General features: G+C 34.8%; 2 protein-coding genes across 10 annotated transcripts; both read left to right on the top strand.

Annotated features, from left to right (window-relative positions):
• The first annotated feature begins 18 nt into the window (after window positions 1–18).
• On the top strand, window positions 19–7,032 carry LOC108163309 (sodium/hydrogen exchanger 9). 9 transcript variants are annotated; one of them, XM_033393092.1, is made up of 15 exons: window positions 43–719; window positions 1,758–1,882; window positions 1,943–2,131; window positions 2,195–2,484; window positions 2,545–2,686; window positions 2,780–3,088; window positions 3,152–3,263; window positions 3,326–3,479; window positions 3,545–3,596; window positions 3,960–3,995; window positions 4,229–4,440; window positions 4,498–4,606; window positions 4,677–4,820; window positions 5,905–5,926; window positions 6,120–6,503. In XM_033393092.1, the coding sequence occupies exons 1-14, from the start codon at window positions 374–376 to the stop codon at window positions 5,920–5,922; spliced, it is 2,238 nt and encodes a 745-aa protein (XP_033248983.1). In that variant the 5' UTR covers window positions 43–373; the 3' UTR covers window positions 5,923–5,926; window positions 6,120–6,503. The 9 variants fall into 9 exon arrangements, with proteins under 9 accessions (XP_017154016.1, XP_017154017.1, XP_017154014.1 ...); XM_017298527.2 differs by lacking the exons at window positions 5,905–5,926; window positions 6,120–6,503 and adding an exon at window positions 6,601–7,032 and having other exon boundaries at window positions 19–719; window positions 1,958–2,131; XM_017298528.2 differs by lacking the exons at window positions 5,905–5,926; window positions 6,120–6,503 and adding an exon at window positions 6,601–7,032 and having other exon boundaries at window positions 23–719; window positions 4,247–4,440.
• A 4,277-nt stretch (window positions 7,033–11,309) lies between these two features.
• On the top strand, window positions 11,310–12,193 carry LOC108162157 (non-structural maintenance of chromosomes element 1 homolog). The gene has a single exon (XM_017296735.1). It carries the CDS (start codon window positions 11,418–11,420, stop codon window positions 12,141–12,143), a length of 726 nt encoding a protein of 241 aa, XP_017152224.1. The 5' UTR covers window positions 11,310–11,417; the 3' UTR covers window positions 12,144–12,193.
• The last annotated feature ends 2 nt before the right edge of the window (window positions 12,194–12,195 follow it).

The raw sequence follows: 12,195 nt of genomic DNA, 5'->3' as shown, positions 1-12,195 counted from the left end.
TTATCGATGATTGCGCCATATATCGAAATGACTCAAACAGCTGTGTAAAAACTTTGTCGTTTTCTCACACACTGGTCACGGGCACACTGAAAGTAGCATACGGTTGTTTTTTACGTAGAGAGTGCAAAAAATTTAAATGTATTAGAGTTGATTTAAGAATAAATTGCTAATAAATAGCACAGAATAGAGACAGATATTCAATTGCGGCCTGGCCTAAGCGTGGCCTGTAGCCAACCCCTGCTCCAAGCCCCTTTCCCCTCGCACGATTGGTGTTTGTGTTGTGCGCGAAATCAATTACAGCCGCGGGGCCAACGTCGTAACGTGAAAATCGATTTCGGTTTTCTCGGCGCTGTGCAAGCAGCTGCGTCACAAAATGTCCAAGTGCAATGATGTTACAGAAATAGAAATGGCATCGCAGACCGCTGGGAGAACAACTGACGGCCTTCGTCATCATCCCATTCACCACACATCATCCCGGCCACAGGATTGCGCGAGGAATATGTTCCTGCTCGTTGCCGTGGTAGCAACAATGACCACCGGCTGCAGTGCCACGGACACGGACATTGCGCTGGATGCCAAGGCCACGTTGAACCATCGCATCCAAAGCCTCGATCTGCTGGTCTTTGTGTTCCTCCTGGCGCTAACAGTCCTTACCATTTGGCTGTTCAAACACCATCGCGTCTCCTGGCTGCACGAGACCGGCCTAGCCGTCATCTACGGTGAGTCAGTGGGGGAGGGGTGGACTGGAACGGGCTCCTTCCAGAACTATTTTAGATGTGTGTCCGTCACCTGTTTGTATCTGTCTATCTGTCTGTCTGTATCCCCACTCACACCCATATGCAACGACGGAGCTTTCATTGCCACCTCTTTGTCGTTTGTCGTTCGTAATTACGCTTTTGTGTGCACCGTAGTCGTGCCATTACGTGCATATGGCAGGCAGGCAAGCGGCATTAATTAATGGGGCCCAAAGTAAAGTAAAATCCCCAGCTAGACCCAACTTACAGACAAACAGACAATACGTTTGATGGATAGAGCGAAAACGCAATGAAAACAGAATTTCTTATTTATACACTTATTTATTTATTTATACACGCGCACGTGACCTTGTCGTGTTTAGTCATGCATTATCATTGGATTGGGGTTTTCCGCAGAATATACATATTTTATTTCTCATACGATTTGCCACCAGCACACCATCGCACACCATTGATCGTACCAAAGAGCAGGGCCCCCGAGTACTTTCTCAATCGTAAAAATTTTTGTATTGAAACAAGATTTCGTCGAGCTAATTGAAGCTAATGAAACAATTCAATAAAACGGGTTAGAGCGACAATAACAGAACCCAGACACACACGTACGAGAGTATGTCTTCATAAAAAATGATTGTTAAAGAGCGACGCCTACGCCCTGCTCAGACCCGGGAGCGAAATCTATTATTCGGTCCTCGGTCCTATCTAAATTTTCAACGTTATTTCCCCACCCTTATAAAATATGAGTATAAACTAGAGATTCCGTGTGCAAATTTGTTAAAAACAGTCATCATTATGATGATAAGAGGTTGCCGCGCCTGAGCACTTGTTGAGCGTGGGTTTTCCGCCGATAAGAAACGGCTGCTGTTTGTACTGTGCTGGAGAACCTATGTATAGGGTAGCATTCTTATCAGGCCGACTTTTGATAGTCACTCTCGCTTTTGTGATAGGTCAGGCTGTCCATAAAGAAATATGTACATTTTAAACCCTATTTTATCTTTATTTTAGGCTTGATTGTGGGTGCCATTATACGATATGCGGGCAACTCCACTCCTCTGGTCCACATACAGGTAGAGCCCCAGGGTACACCATCGTACAGCGATAAGCTGCCTCCTGATACGCTTTGGTTTAAGGTAAGCCCTTCATTGTCTCTCTCTACGCTGATAAAATTGTCGTGTTTCTATCCATTTTAGTATCCCGTTAATCAGACGAACGGGACAAAGCTGCCGGAGGGCATTAAGACGTACGCGTATGTGTTCCGTGGCCAGGTCCACGATGTGGATGAGAATGAAATCGATTTGAAGGCCACCTTCGATCCGGAGGTGTTCTTTAACATTATCCTACCGCCAATTATATTCTATGCGGGATACAGCTTGAAGAAGGTTTTACTTTTTGCGACTGGTTCCATATTGCTAAGCGACACTAAATGTTTTATATCTTTGCAGAAATATTTCTTTCGTAATTTGGGTGCCATACTGACATTTGCCATTGTGGGTACCACATTGTCGGCCTTTCTCATTGGCGGCTTCATGTACGGCTGTGTGAAACTGATGCCAAAGTACTTGAGTAGCAGTTTCACATTCCTGGACACACTCTATTTTGGAGCCCTCATTTCGCCCACAGATCCGCTCACCATTCTAGCCATATTCAATGATCTTCGGGTCGATGTTAATCTCTATGCGCTAGTTCTGGGCGAATCTGTGTTGAACGATGCGGTGGCCATTGTCCTCAGCGGGTAAAACAACCAACTAAAAAGTATTTTAGGCATTAAATAATGCTTTTACTCTCTTTGCAGAGCCATTCAAAATTATGGCGAACATTACTCCAATACGGGGGAGTTTGAGACCACAGCTTTTTTGCGTGCAATGAGCGATTTCTTTTCCATATTCTTCCTGTCGCTGCTGATTGGTGCAGCCATGGGCTGTTTTACGGCTTTGATATCCTTTTTAAACAATAATTTAGATAATTTTAATGCTCTTTCCACCATATATTAACTGATTAACCGATTGTTTCCTTAACTCCTGCCACACTTGACCAAGTTTACGCGCGTACGCGACTTCCCCCTGCTGGAGTCTGCGCTCTTTGTGCTGATGAGCTACAGCACCTTTCTGCTCGCCGAGGCCACAGAGCTGACGGGTGTGGTGGCCGTTCTATTCTGCGGCATCTGTCAGGCGCACTACACGTACAACAATCTGTCCGAGGATTCACGGCAACGCACCAAACAGATCTTTGAGTTGCTCAACTTTCTGGCCGAGAACTTTATCTTCTCTTACATTGGCGTGTCGATGTTCACGTTCCCCAAACATCACTTTGATGCTGGTTTCATCATCACCGCTTTCGTGAGTCTATTGAATTTTCCTGTGACATCTCTTTGTAATGGAAAATTCTTTTGATTTATGTAGATCTGCGCCGCCTTGGGACGGGCCGTGAATGTGTATCCCTTGTCCTGGTTGCTCAACATCAGGCGGAAGCCAAAAATCTCATCCAATTTCCAGCATTTGCTCTTCTTTGCGGGCAAGTCTATGGAAAAATACTCAAGATCTAAACCATATTAATGTTATTCCTTGCGTATGTAGGCTTACGTGGTGCCATGTCTTTTGCCTTGGCCATACGGAATACGGTTTCGGATGCACGACAGACCATGTTGACAGCCACATCGTTGATTGTCATCTTTACGGTCATTATACAGGGCGGGGCAGCCAATTTTCTGCTCAATTGGTTGAAAATACCGTGAGTATTTCCCTTGCAACAAATCAATATTTGAGCATTAATTTATGTCTTTCTCTTGATTGCAGTGTTGGCGTTGACGATGAGACTGAACAATTAAATAATTACCAAGTGCACAGTGTGAGTATCAATGGATAGCATTTGTTTGATTTAAAAAATCGTTAAGCTTATTGTAATTTAAACAAATATCCGTTTGGATATTACTTAAAAGGGGGAACTTTCTTCTTTAAAGAAAACAATTCCTAATTCAGATTAAATCTACGCAATCAAACTGTTATTTATCTTCAGAGAAAACTCTTCTAAACTTATAAGCATTCATTGGGAAATAAAATTAGATCAGATCTCAAAAATCTCTAACCAGTATGGCAAATTTTGGTTTAATTCCCCCATTTCTTAACTGGACATAGTGTTTAACTCATAATTTTTGTTGTTTGTACATTTCTGCGCAATTATCACAACATTTAACCATCCGTTGAATAAAAGGTATACAATTCCATGGACAATTCACATCCGCAGACGGTACGTTTGGAATATCTCATTCAATACACTTTCGTTTTCTTCAGTTTCGATTTTTTTTTTTTGTTTGCCGTTGTAGCTGCCATCAACTATTTAAACCCATAAATGTTGGCAGGTCCTCGTGTATTTGTTGCCTTTTGTGTTTTGATTTTGTTTGGTATCCACGTTAGTGTTGATGTTTCTTTGTCCTTTATCGAACGTAGTGCTAATCCCATTTGATGGAATTATTTCGTCAGTCTGATGGTTATTTGCAGGACGTGGAAAGCGGTGGCGGAGGTCGTGGCAAGATGCGTTTGTCTGGGGGCGGCACGGAGTCCAATGTGGACACGCCCGTGGACGGGCCGAATGGAAGTCTGGGCAGCACAGGCGGCAGCGTCAACGGCGGACGTCGTCGCAATAGTCACGAGAAGGCCATACTGGCCAGGATCTGGGGTAGCTTCGACACGAAGTGAGTGATTTTTATGGCTAAAGTAGTGACCTATAATCGAAATCAATCACAATTTAGGTACATGAAGCCCCTGCTGACGCATTCGCGGCCCACGCTGCTGGAGACGCTGCCCGTTTGCTGTAATCCCATTGCCAGGCTGCTCACCACCACGCAGCAGCTAACACAGGTGAGTGGCTATAACAGATATATATTGTATTTATCAGAAAATACCATACTGAAAACATTTCATTTTGCAGGATGGCAGCGAGTTCAGGCGCGTTGACTCCGACTCGGATATCTGCATAGACAACGATACTGGGAATGGTCTCAGCCAGGATGGCCTGGCCGGTGCTGCAGTTGCAGCTGGTGCCCCGTTGGGGCGGCGCAACTCATTAAGTCGCGTAAGTATCCATTACACGGGCGATACTCACAACCTACTGGCTAGCTACCGCAATATTCAATGAGTGAATGAGTATGAGAAGCACCCCACCACCAAAGACTAACAATAGCCATAGCAAGCGAACCACTAACCAGAAGCCAAATACCAAACAAATCAAAATCAACCTCAACCTCAAACCAAACGAATCTGAAAACAGAGTACTTACTACTTAGCAAATGATTAAAATGTGATTTATGTTTTTGTTGAATACTTTTTATGTTGAAATATAATTTGTTGATTTTGTGGTGCAAAAAAAAGGAAGGGAAGAAGCGATAAAGGGATCTGATCTTTCTGCCTACCTGACTTCCTATACTATGTATTGTTGATACTTTTGATCTAGTCTTAAATTGTACGTTGTATATATTGATTTCTGACTGTTAACTACTGTTTAATGCATGCTAACCAAAAATATACTACTTAACTTGAAAAATGTAACAACTCTTCACAGCGATGAATATTAATTTACTTATTTCTCATTTCTGCGGCATCTTTCTTTCTTTCTGTCTTTCCTTCGAACCAAACCAAAACAAACCAAACCATCATCTAACCAACTCATGTGGACTCTCTCTCTCTCGTTTATCAATATATTTCACTTTGGTTTGCTCTAACAATCTACCATCTACGACCAATCAATCATCTACAATAAACGCATCTATCTGCTCCCCAAAAATGAAACGCTATAACTGAAACCAAAAACAAATTAAAAATGTTTAAATTAAAAGACAATCCAATTGAATGAATCCAATCGCATTGCAAATGAACTCACTCTTGTCACGAATAATTTCATGTAAAATTGGAGAGCTCGAAACAACAACTTTCTTCCTATAATTTACTTACTATTTATTCTATGCTATTCTTAGTCTGTTTTGTTTTTTGTTTTGTCTACTTTTCCTAGCCGATAAACCATGTCTGTCTGTCCATGATATAAATCTACTCTATAACCGTTTAACAAAGGCTTCCTATAGCTCACAGCAACTGATCAAATGTTCTTTGGTATCTTAAACTTTTATTTTCTGTATTTTATTTGTCGTAATCTAATTTCTTAGATTCTAACACGCGACTAACCATGTAAGTACAGATTTTTGCAATTTAAATTTGTTTCCTTTCCTCATTTAATTATCGTATGAGAAGATATACTTCATCCATTCACTGCTTTGATGGCCGCTTATTTGTAGGATTTCATTTCCACAAACAAAAACAAACAAAATAATTATGATTTTTATGATCGTACATTTTCGGTTTTGATTATTATTTTCGACAGGCCCCAGGCGATGATCATCGAAATATTTATATATAAGTTTTTCGTTTCTTCGGTTGTTATTTATTGTAATCGGGTCTCATTGCAAACATGTACAAATTAGTTAATTACTCTTCAGTTTATGCTCTTTTACGAAATGTTGTGATTCGGAACCCTAGTTCTAAACAAGAATAAAACACACACAAAGTTTGTTCATTTATCAAGAAATTTTTGTGTTAAGATTTGATATCTGTGAGGGCCTTGCAGCTGAATCTCTATAGCAGACCGTCTCAGATTTTCTATTCTTTTAATATATGACTTAGTTTTGCCATACTATAATCTGTATACGAATAAAAAGTAAGCACTGCACTTGGATAGTGATTCCTTATATGAATACTCATGGACATATTTCTTCTCTTTTTATTTACTTGAAATCGCTGCAACATTTTATTATAAAATGTGCAAACCCTTAATAATACTCAACTTCGAATAAATATATGTCTAGATGGAGATTCTGGAGCACGTTCAAAGTCCGGTGTCAACGAGAGTCCGACTTTTAGGATTTTATGGGAAAAAATTATAAAAAAAAACCGCGATTTAAAACAGTCGTGTTTGATTTTTGAAATGCGAGTCTTTTACACAAAATAAAATTATAGGAAAAGCTTTTTCGATTCCGCAAACAATAACTAGTGTATGTATATATTTTCGACAACTGATATTTGTGCATTCAGTTTTATTTTTAAACTTAAATGCTTTTCGAGTTGCTGATCTATTGTAATTGACGTTTTTGGTTCATAATTAATTTCTACGAAAAAACTTCTTATTATTATATACATATACTGTATTTAAATTAAAGCGAAGCTCTCTGAATATATTAATTGTTGTGCTGTTATTTTTAAGTCGAAAATCAATAAAAAAAAAAAATACATATAAAAAACATGCATTTTCTAATTTTGAATAAATATTTAATATATAGAAACTGATTGTTCAACTTTGTGCTTCTCCCATCCCTGTTGTAAATCTCAAAACAAAACAGCTAGTAATATCAAATCGAGGAATATGGTTTCCAATTCCTGATCTTGATATTTGATCATTGATCTATTAAATTTGCATTGTCACTTGTAACTCATTTACAAATAATTTCACTTAGGCGCGCACCTCTCATCGTATTATCGATAGTATCAATGGCTGAACTTGAATCGGGTATTGAATCGGTATGAATCGGTAGAAACAATGAGACTCATTCCATGCACAAATGTTGACCATTCCATACTTTAAAATTATGTACTTTAATTACAATGCTTGAATCTACTTATGGTGATTTGAACTTCATTCCTAATCATTGAAAAGGTGAGCCCCTCGGGACATGTGCGCGAGATTCATATACAGGGAGCTAGAGCAGATTCAGAATGTTGTTCGGCAAAAATTGGTTTTGGATAGTAAACCATTCAGGCTGAGTCGTTTTAATAGCCGAAAACTGGAGACATTCGGTATTACATTCGAGAAAACAGAAAACGCAGAATCGTAGAGGATGACTATATCTTCTAAAGTGCAAAATCTGAACCAGATCGTATAATTATTATAGCCAGAATCAAGAAAACAATTTCACTCTCTCTCGCTCTGTCTCTCTCTAAGACACTGGTTTCATGGTCGGCTTTGCCTATTGCAAAATGTGAGTTCAAGGATCTCAGAGACTATAAGAGCTAAAGCAACCAAATTTGGTATCCACACTCCTGTGATATCAAACCTTGACAAGTTAGTTTCAAAATTTCGACACACCCCCTTCCGCCCCCGCAAAGGACGAAAATCTGGGGCATCCACAAATCTCAAAGACTATTAAGGCTAGAGTAACCAAATTTGGTATCCACACTCCTGTTAGTTCTCACTATAAAACTTATATTTCAAAATTTTTTGAATAATAATTATTCAATAAAAATCAAGAATAACAATTATAATAATAGTTATACAATAAAAATAAAAAATAATAATTATTCAATAAAAATCAAGAATAACAATTATAATAATAATTATACGAAAAAAATCAAGAATAACAATTATAATAATAGTTATACAATAAAAATCAAAAATAATGATTATTCAATAAAAATCAAGAATAGCAATTATAATAATAATTATACGATAAAAATCAAGAATAACAGTTATAATAATAATTATTCAATAAAAATCAAGAATAATAGTTATTCAATAAAAATCCAGAATAACAATTATAATAATAGTTATACAATAAAAATAAAAAATAATAATTATTCAATAAAAAATCAAGAATAACAATTATAATAATAGTTATACAATAAAAATCAAAACTAATAATTATTCAGTAAAATAATAATAATTGTACGATAAAAATCAAGAATAACAATTATAATAATAATTGTACGATAAAAATCAAGAATAACAATTATAATAATAATTATTCAATAAAAATCAAGAATAACAATTACAATAATAATTATAAAATAAAAATCAAAAATAATAATTATTCAATAAAAATCCAGAATAACAATTATAATAATAGTTATACAATAAAAATCAAAAATAATAATTATTCAATAAAAAACAAGAATAATTATAGTAATAATTATTCAATAAAAATTAAGAATAATAATTATTCAATAAAAAATCCAGAAGAACAATTATAATAATAGTTATACAATAAAAATCAAAAATAATAATTATTCAATAAAAAATCCAGAATAACAATTATAATAACAATTATTCAATAAAAATCAAAAATAACAATTATAATAACAATTATTCAATAAAAATCAAAAATAATAATTATTCAATAAAAAACAAGAATAATTATAGTAATAATTATTCAATAAAAATCAAAAATAATAATTATTCAATAAAAAATCCAGAATAACAATTATAATAATAGTTATACAATAAAAATCAAAAATAATAATTATTCAATAAAAAATCCAGAATAACAATTATAATAATAGTTATACAATAAAAATCAAAAATAATAATTATTCAATAAAAAATCCAGAATAACAATTATAATAATAGTTATACAATAAAAATCAAAAATAATAATTATTCAATAAAAAACAAGAATAATTATAGTAATAATTATTCAATAAAAATTAAGAATAATAATTATTCAATAAAAATCAAAAATAATAATTATTCAATAAAAATCAAAAATAACAATTATTCAATAAAAGTCAAAAATAACAATTATAATAACAATTATTCAATAAAATTCAAGAATAACAATTATTCAATAAAAATCAAAAATAACAATTATTCAATAAAAATCAAAAATAACAATTATAATAACAATTATTCAATAAAAATCAAAATTAACAATTATTCAATAAAAATCAAGAATAATAATTATAATTACAATTATTCAATAAAAATCAAGAATAACAATTATAATAATAGTTATACAATAAAAATCAAAAATAATAATTACTCAATAAAAAACAAGAATAATTATAGTAATAATTATTCAATAAAAATCAAAAATAATAATTATTCAATAAAAAATCCAGAATAACAATTATTATAATAGTTATACAATAAAAATCAAAAATAATAATTATTCAATAAAAAATCCAGAATAACAATTATAATAATAGATATACAATAAAAATCAAAAATAATAATTATTCAATAAAAAATCCAGAATAACAATTATAATAATAGTTATACAATAAAAATCAAAAATAATAATTATTCAATAAAAAACAAGAATAATTATAGTAATAAATATTCAATAAAAATTAAGAATAATAATTATTCAATAAAAATCAAAAATAATAATTATTCAATTAAAATCAAGAATAATAATTATAATAATTATTATACAATAAAAATCAAGAATAATAATTATTCAATAAAAATCAAAAATAATAATTATTAAAAAAAAATCAAGAATAATAATTATGCAATATAAATAAAAAATAATAATTATACTTTATATACGTTATATAATTAGAGAATTATTATTTCTGGTTTTTTATTGAATAATGATTATTTTACTTATTTATTTTGGATTCTTATTGTATAATTATTATTTTTTATTTTTATTTTATCTTTGATTTTTATTGTATAATTATTATTATACCCAATACTCAAAATGAGTATACGGGTATATTAGATTTGTGGTGAAACAGGATGTGTGTAACGTCCAGAAGGAATTGTTTCCGACCCCATAAAGTAGTATGTATATATATTATTGATCAGCATCAATAGCCGAGTCGGTTGAGCCCTGTCTGTCTGTCCGTCCCTATAAGCGCCTAGTGCTCAAAGACTATAAGAGCTAGAGCAACGACATTTTGTATCCAGATTTCTGTAACATGTCATTATTACACGTATATTTGAAAATTTCGCCCCATCCCCTTCCGCCCCACAAAAGATTCGAGAAAACTAAAAACGCACAAACATAGAGAATGACCTTATCTATCAGATTGCTGAATCTGGTTGAGATCGGATTATTTTTATAGCCAAAAGGAACAAATCGATTTGCAGTGGCTACGCAGCGCTCGACGACAACAGAAATGCAATTAGTATTCTTCTTACAGAGACCAAGAATTGCTACAGGGATCAGGATTTAAATAGAAACACCTAATCAAATGCATGAATAGGCCAAAAACTAGCCATTCTTGTAGAAAATATATTCATCAATGGGATAAAATTATGTGGGCAGAACTAAGGGTTTTAGTTAGCCAGAATTCTTCAACGGATTCTCTAAATTGAGCAATATGAAGGACTATCATCTTTCGTTTTTTTTGTTTGCCCACTTTCGCTAAAACCTTTTTTCGTTTGACCTATTTCGCTAAATCCTTTTTTTTAGACAAGATCCAATAAAAGCAAGTATTAAGAATAATCCAGTGAAGTAGAAAATTGATTCACCCGCCGTAGAAACCTATGTGGGCATGGCAAAATGTTCTATCTAGCTAATAATACTTGACGGAACATCAAAATTGAGCAATTTGGTTTCCAATCCTTGACGGAGAACGATTAACCTATTATAAGCCAAGAGGGTATTTCAATTATCTAGCGAAAATAATGAAAATGGACTAATTTTGTAGCAGTTCAGGAGAAAGGTTCGTGGGGGTTTTTTTGCAAGTTAAAAGGAAGGATAGGATGGATCTACAAGAAGAACTTACAGTCGTTAATATTTTCCGTCATTTACCTCAAGTACTTGAACTATTTAAATATAGGGGGCTTAAGTGGGCTAACATCAGCGTACCAAACACTAAACTATAATTCTTTAACTCGACAATTACTAAGTTACTCGACAGTTACTAAACTTAAAACGTCAAAAAAAAAAGCAAATTCTATATGGATTTGGTAAAGCGCGCATTTCTACGTGCCTGCAAGAACCACAGCACCCTCAGCTATGGGTTGATTGATCAGATATTATCACCGCTGTGCGAGCTCCATAAAGTTGACAAACCGGCAAACAAGGAGGCACTGAAAGCTTTTGTCGGCGAAATTGATGGCTACATTCGTGTTTTTGATCAGACGCTGGTTTTCATAAAACATGCATTGCAGGACGAGGAGTACTTGGTGTACGCTAAGACAGATGCCACGCCGGACACCATAGCAAACACTGGTCTCGTTGCAGAGGAATGCCAATACTTTGCAAAGCTGTTGGACAAAATAGCTGAAGAAGAAAACTGTTGCATGGCCTGGAATCAGACGTACAGTGACCTGGGCATTGAAAAGCCGCCCAAGAAGCTCCGGATGCAGGAGCTGCTCAAGAAGTGGTGCCAAATGGGATATTTCCTGGAGGCTGAAGACAACATCTACCTGGGACCCCGAACACTTGTGGAGCTTAGTTTCTACTTGCGCTCCAATCACGCGGAAAACATAGAGAGTTGTAAGCTGTGCTCTAACCTGGTGCTATGGGATATTCGCTGTGATTCATGCCACATCCAGTATCATCGTGACTGCATACGCAAATTTTTGCAGAAGCGGTCGAATTGTCCGTCCTGCAACGAACTGTGGAAAACTCCATTGCGTACGTCCACAGATGGGCGGCGCTCGGTAACACCCCAGCCATAAATAACATGTACAAATAAAATTAACATGAAACGAAATGAGTGTTTAGCAAATC

The sequence above is a fragment of the Drosophila miranda genome, chromosome 4 (genome assembly GCF_003369915.1).
Source record: "Drosophila miranda strain MSH22 chromosome 4, D.miranda_PacBio2.1, whole genome shotgun sequence".
Lineage (NCBI taxonomy): Eukaryota > Metazoa > Arthropoda > Insecta > Diptera > Drosophilidae > Drosophila > Drosophila miranda.
This window is presented reverse-complemented; position numbering and strand designations above follow the sequence as displayed.

Bases quoted from the DNA above. Each gene is read 5' to 3' on its own strand.
- LOC108162157 (XM_017296735.1), top strand. From the start codon at position 11,418: ATGGATTTGGTAAAGCGCGCATTTCTACGTGCCTGCAAGAACCACAGC.
- LOC108163309 (XM_017298525.2), top strand. From the start codon at position 374: ATGTCCAAGTGCAATGATGTTACAGAAATAGAAATGGCATCGCAGACC. The intron at 3,597-3,959 runs GTGAGTATCAAT...GTTGAATAAAAG, and splicing joins ATAATTACCAAGTGCACAGT to GTATACAATTCCATGGACAA. The intron at 4,607-4,676 runs GTGAGTGGCTAT...TTCATTTTGCAG, and splicing joins CCACGCAGCAGCTAACACAG to GATGGCAGCGAGTTCAGGCG.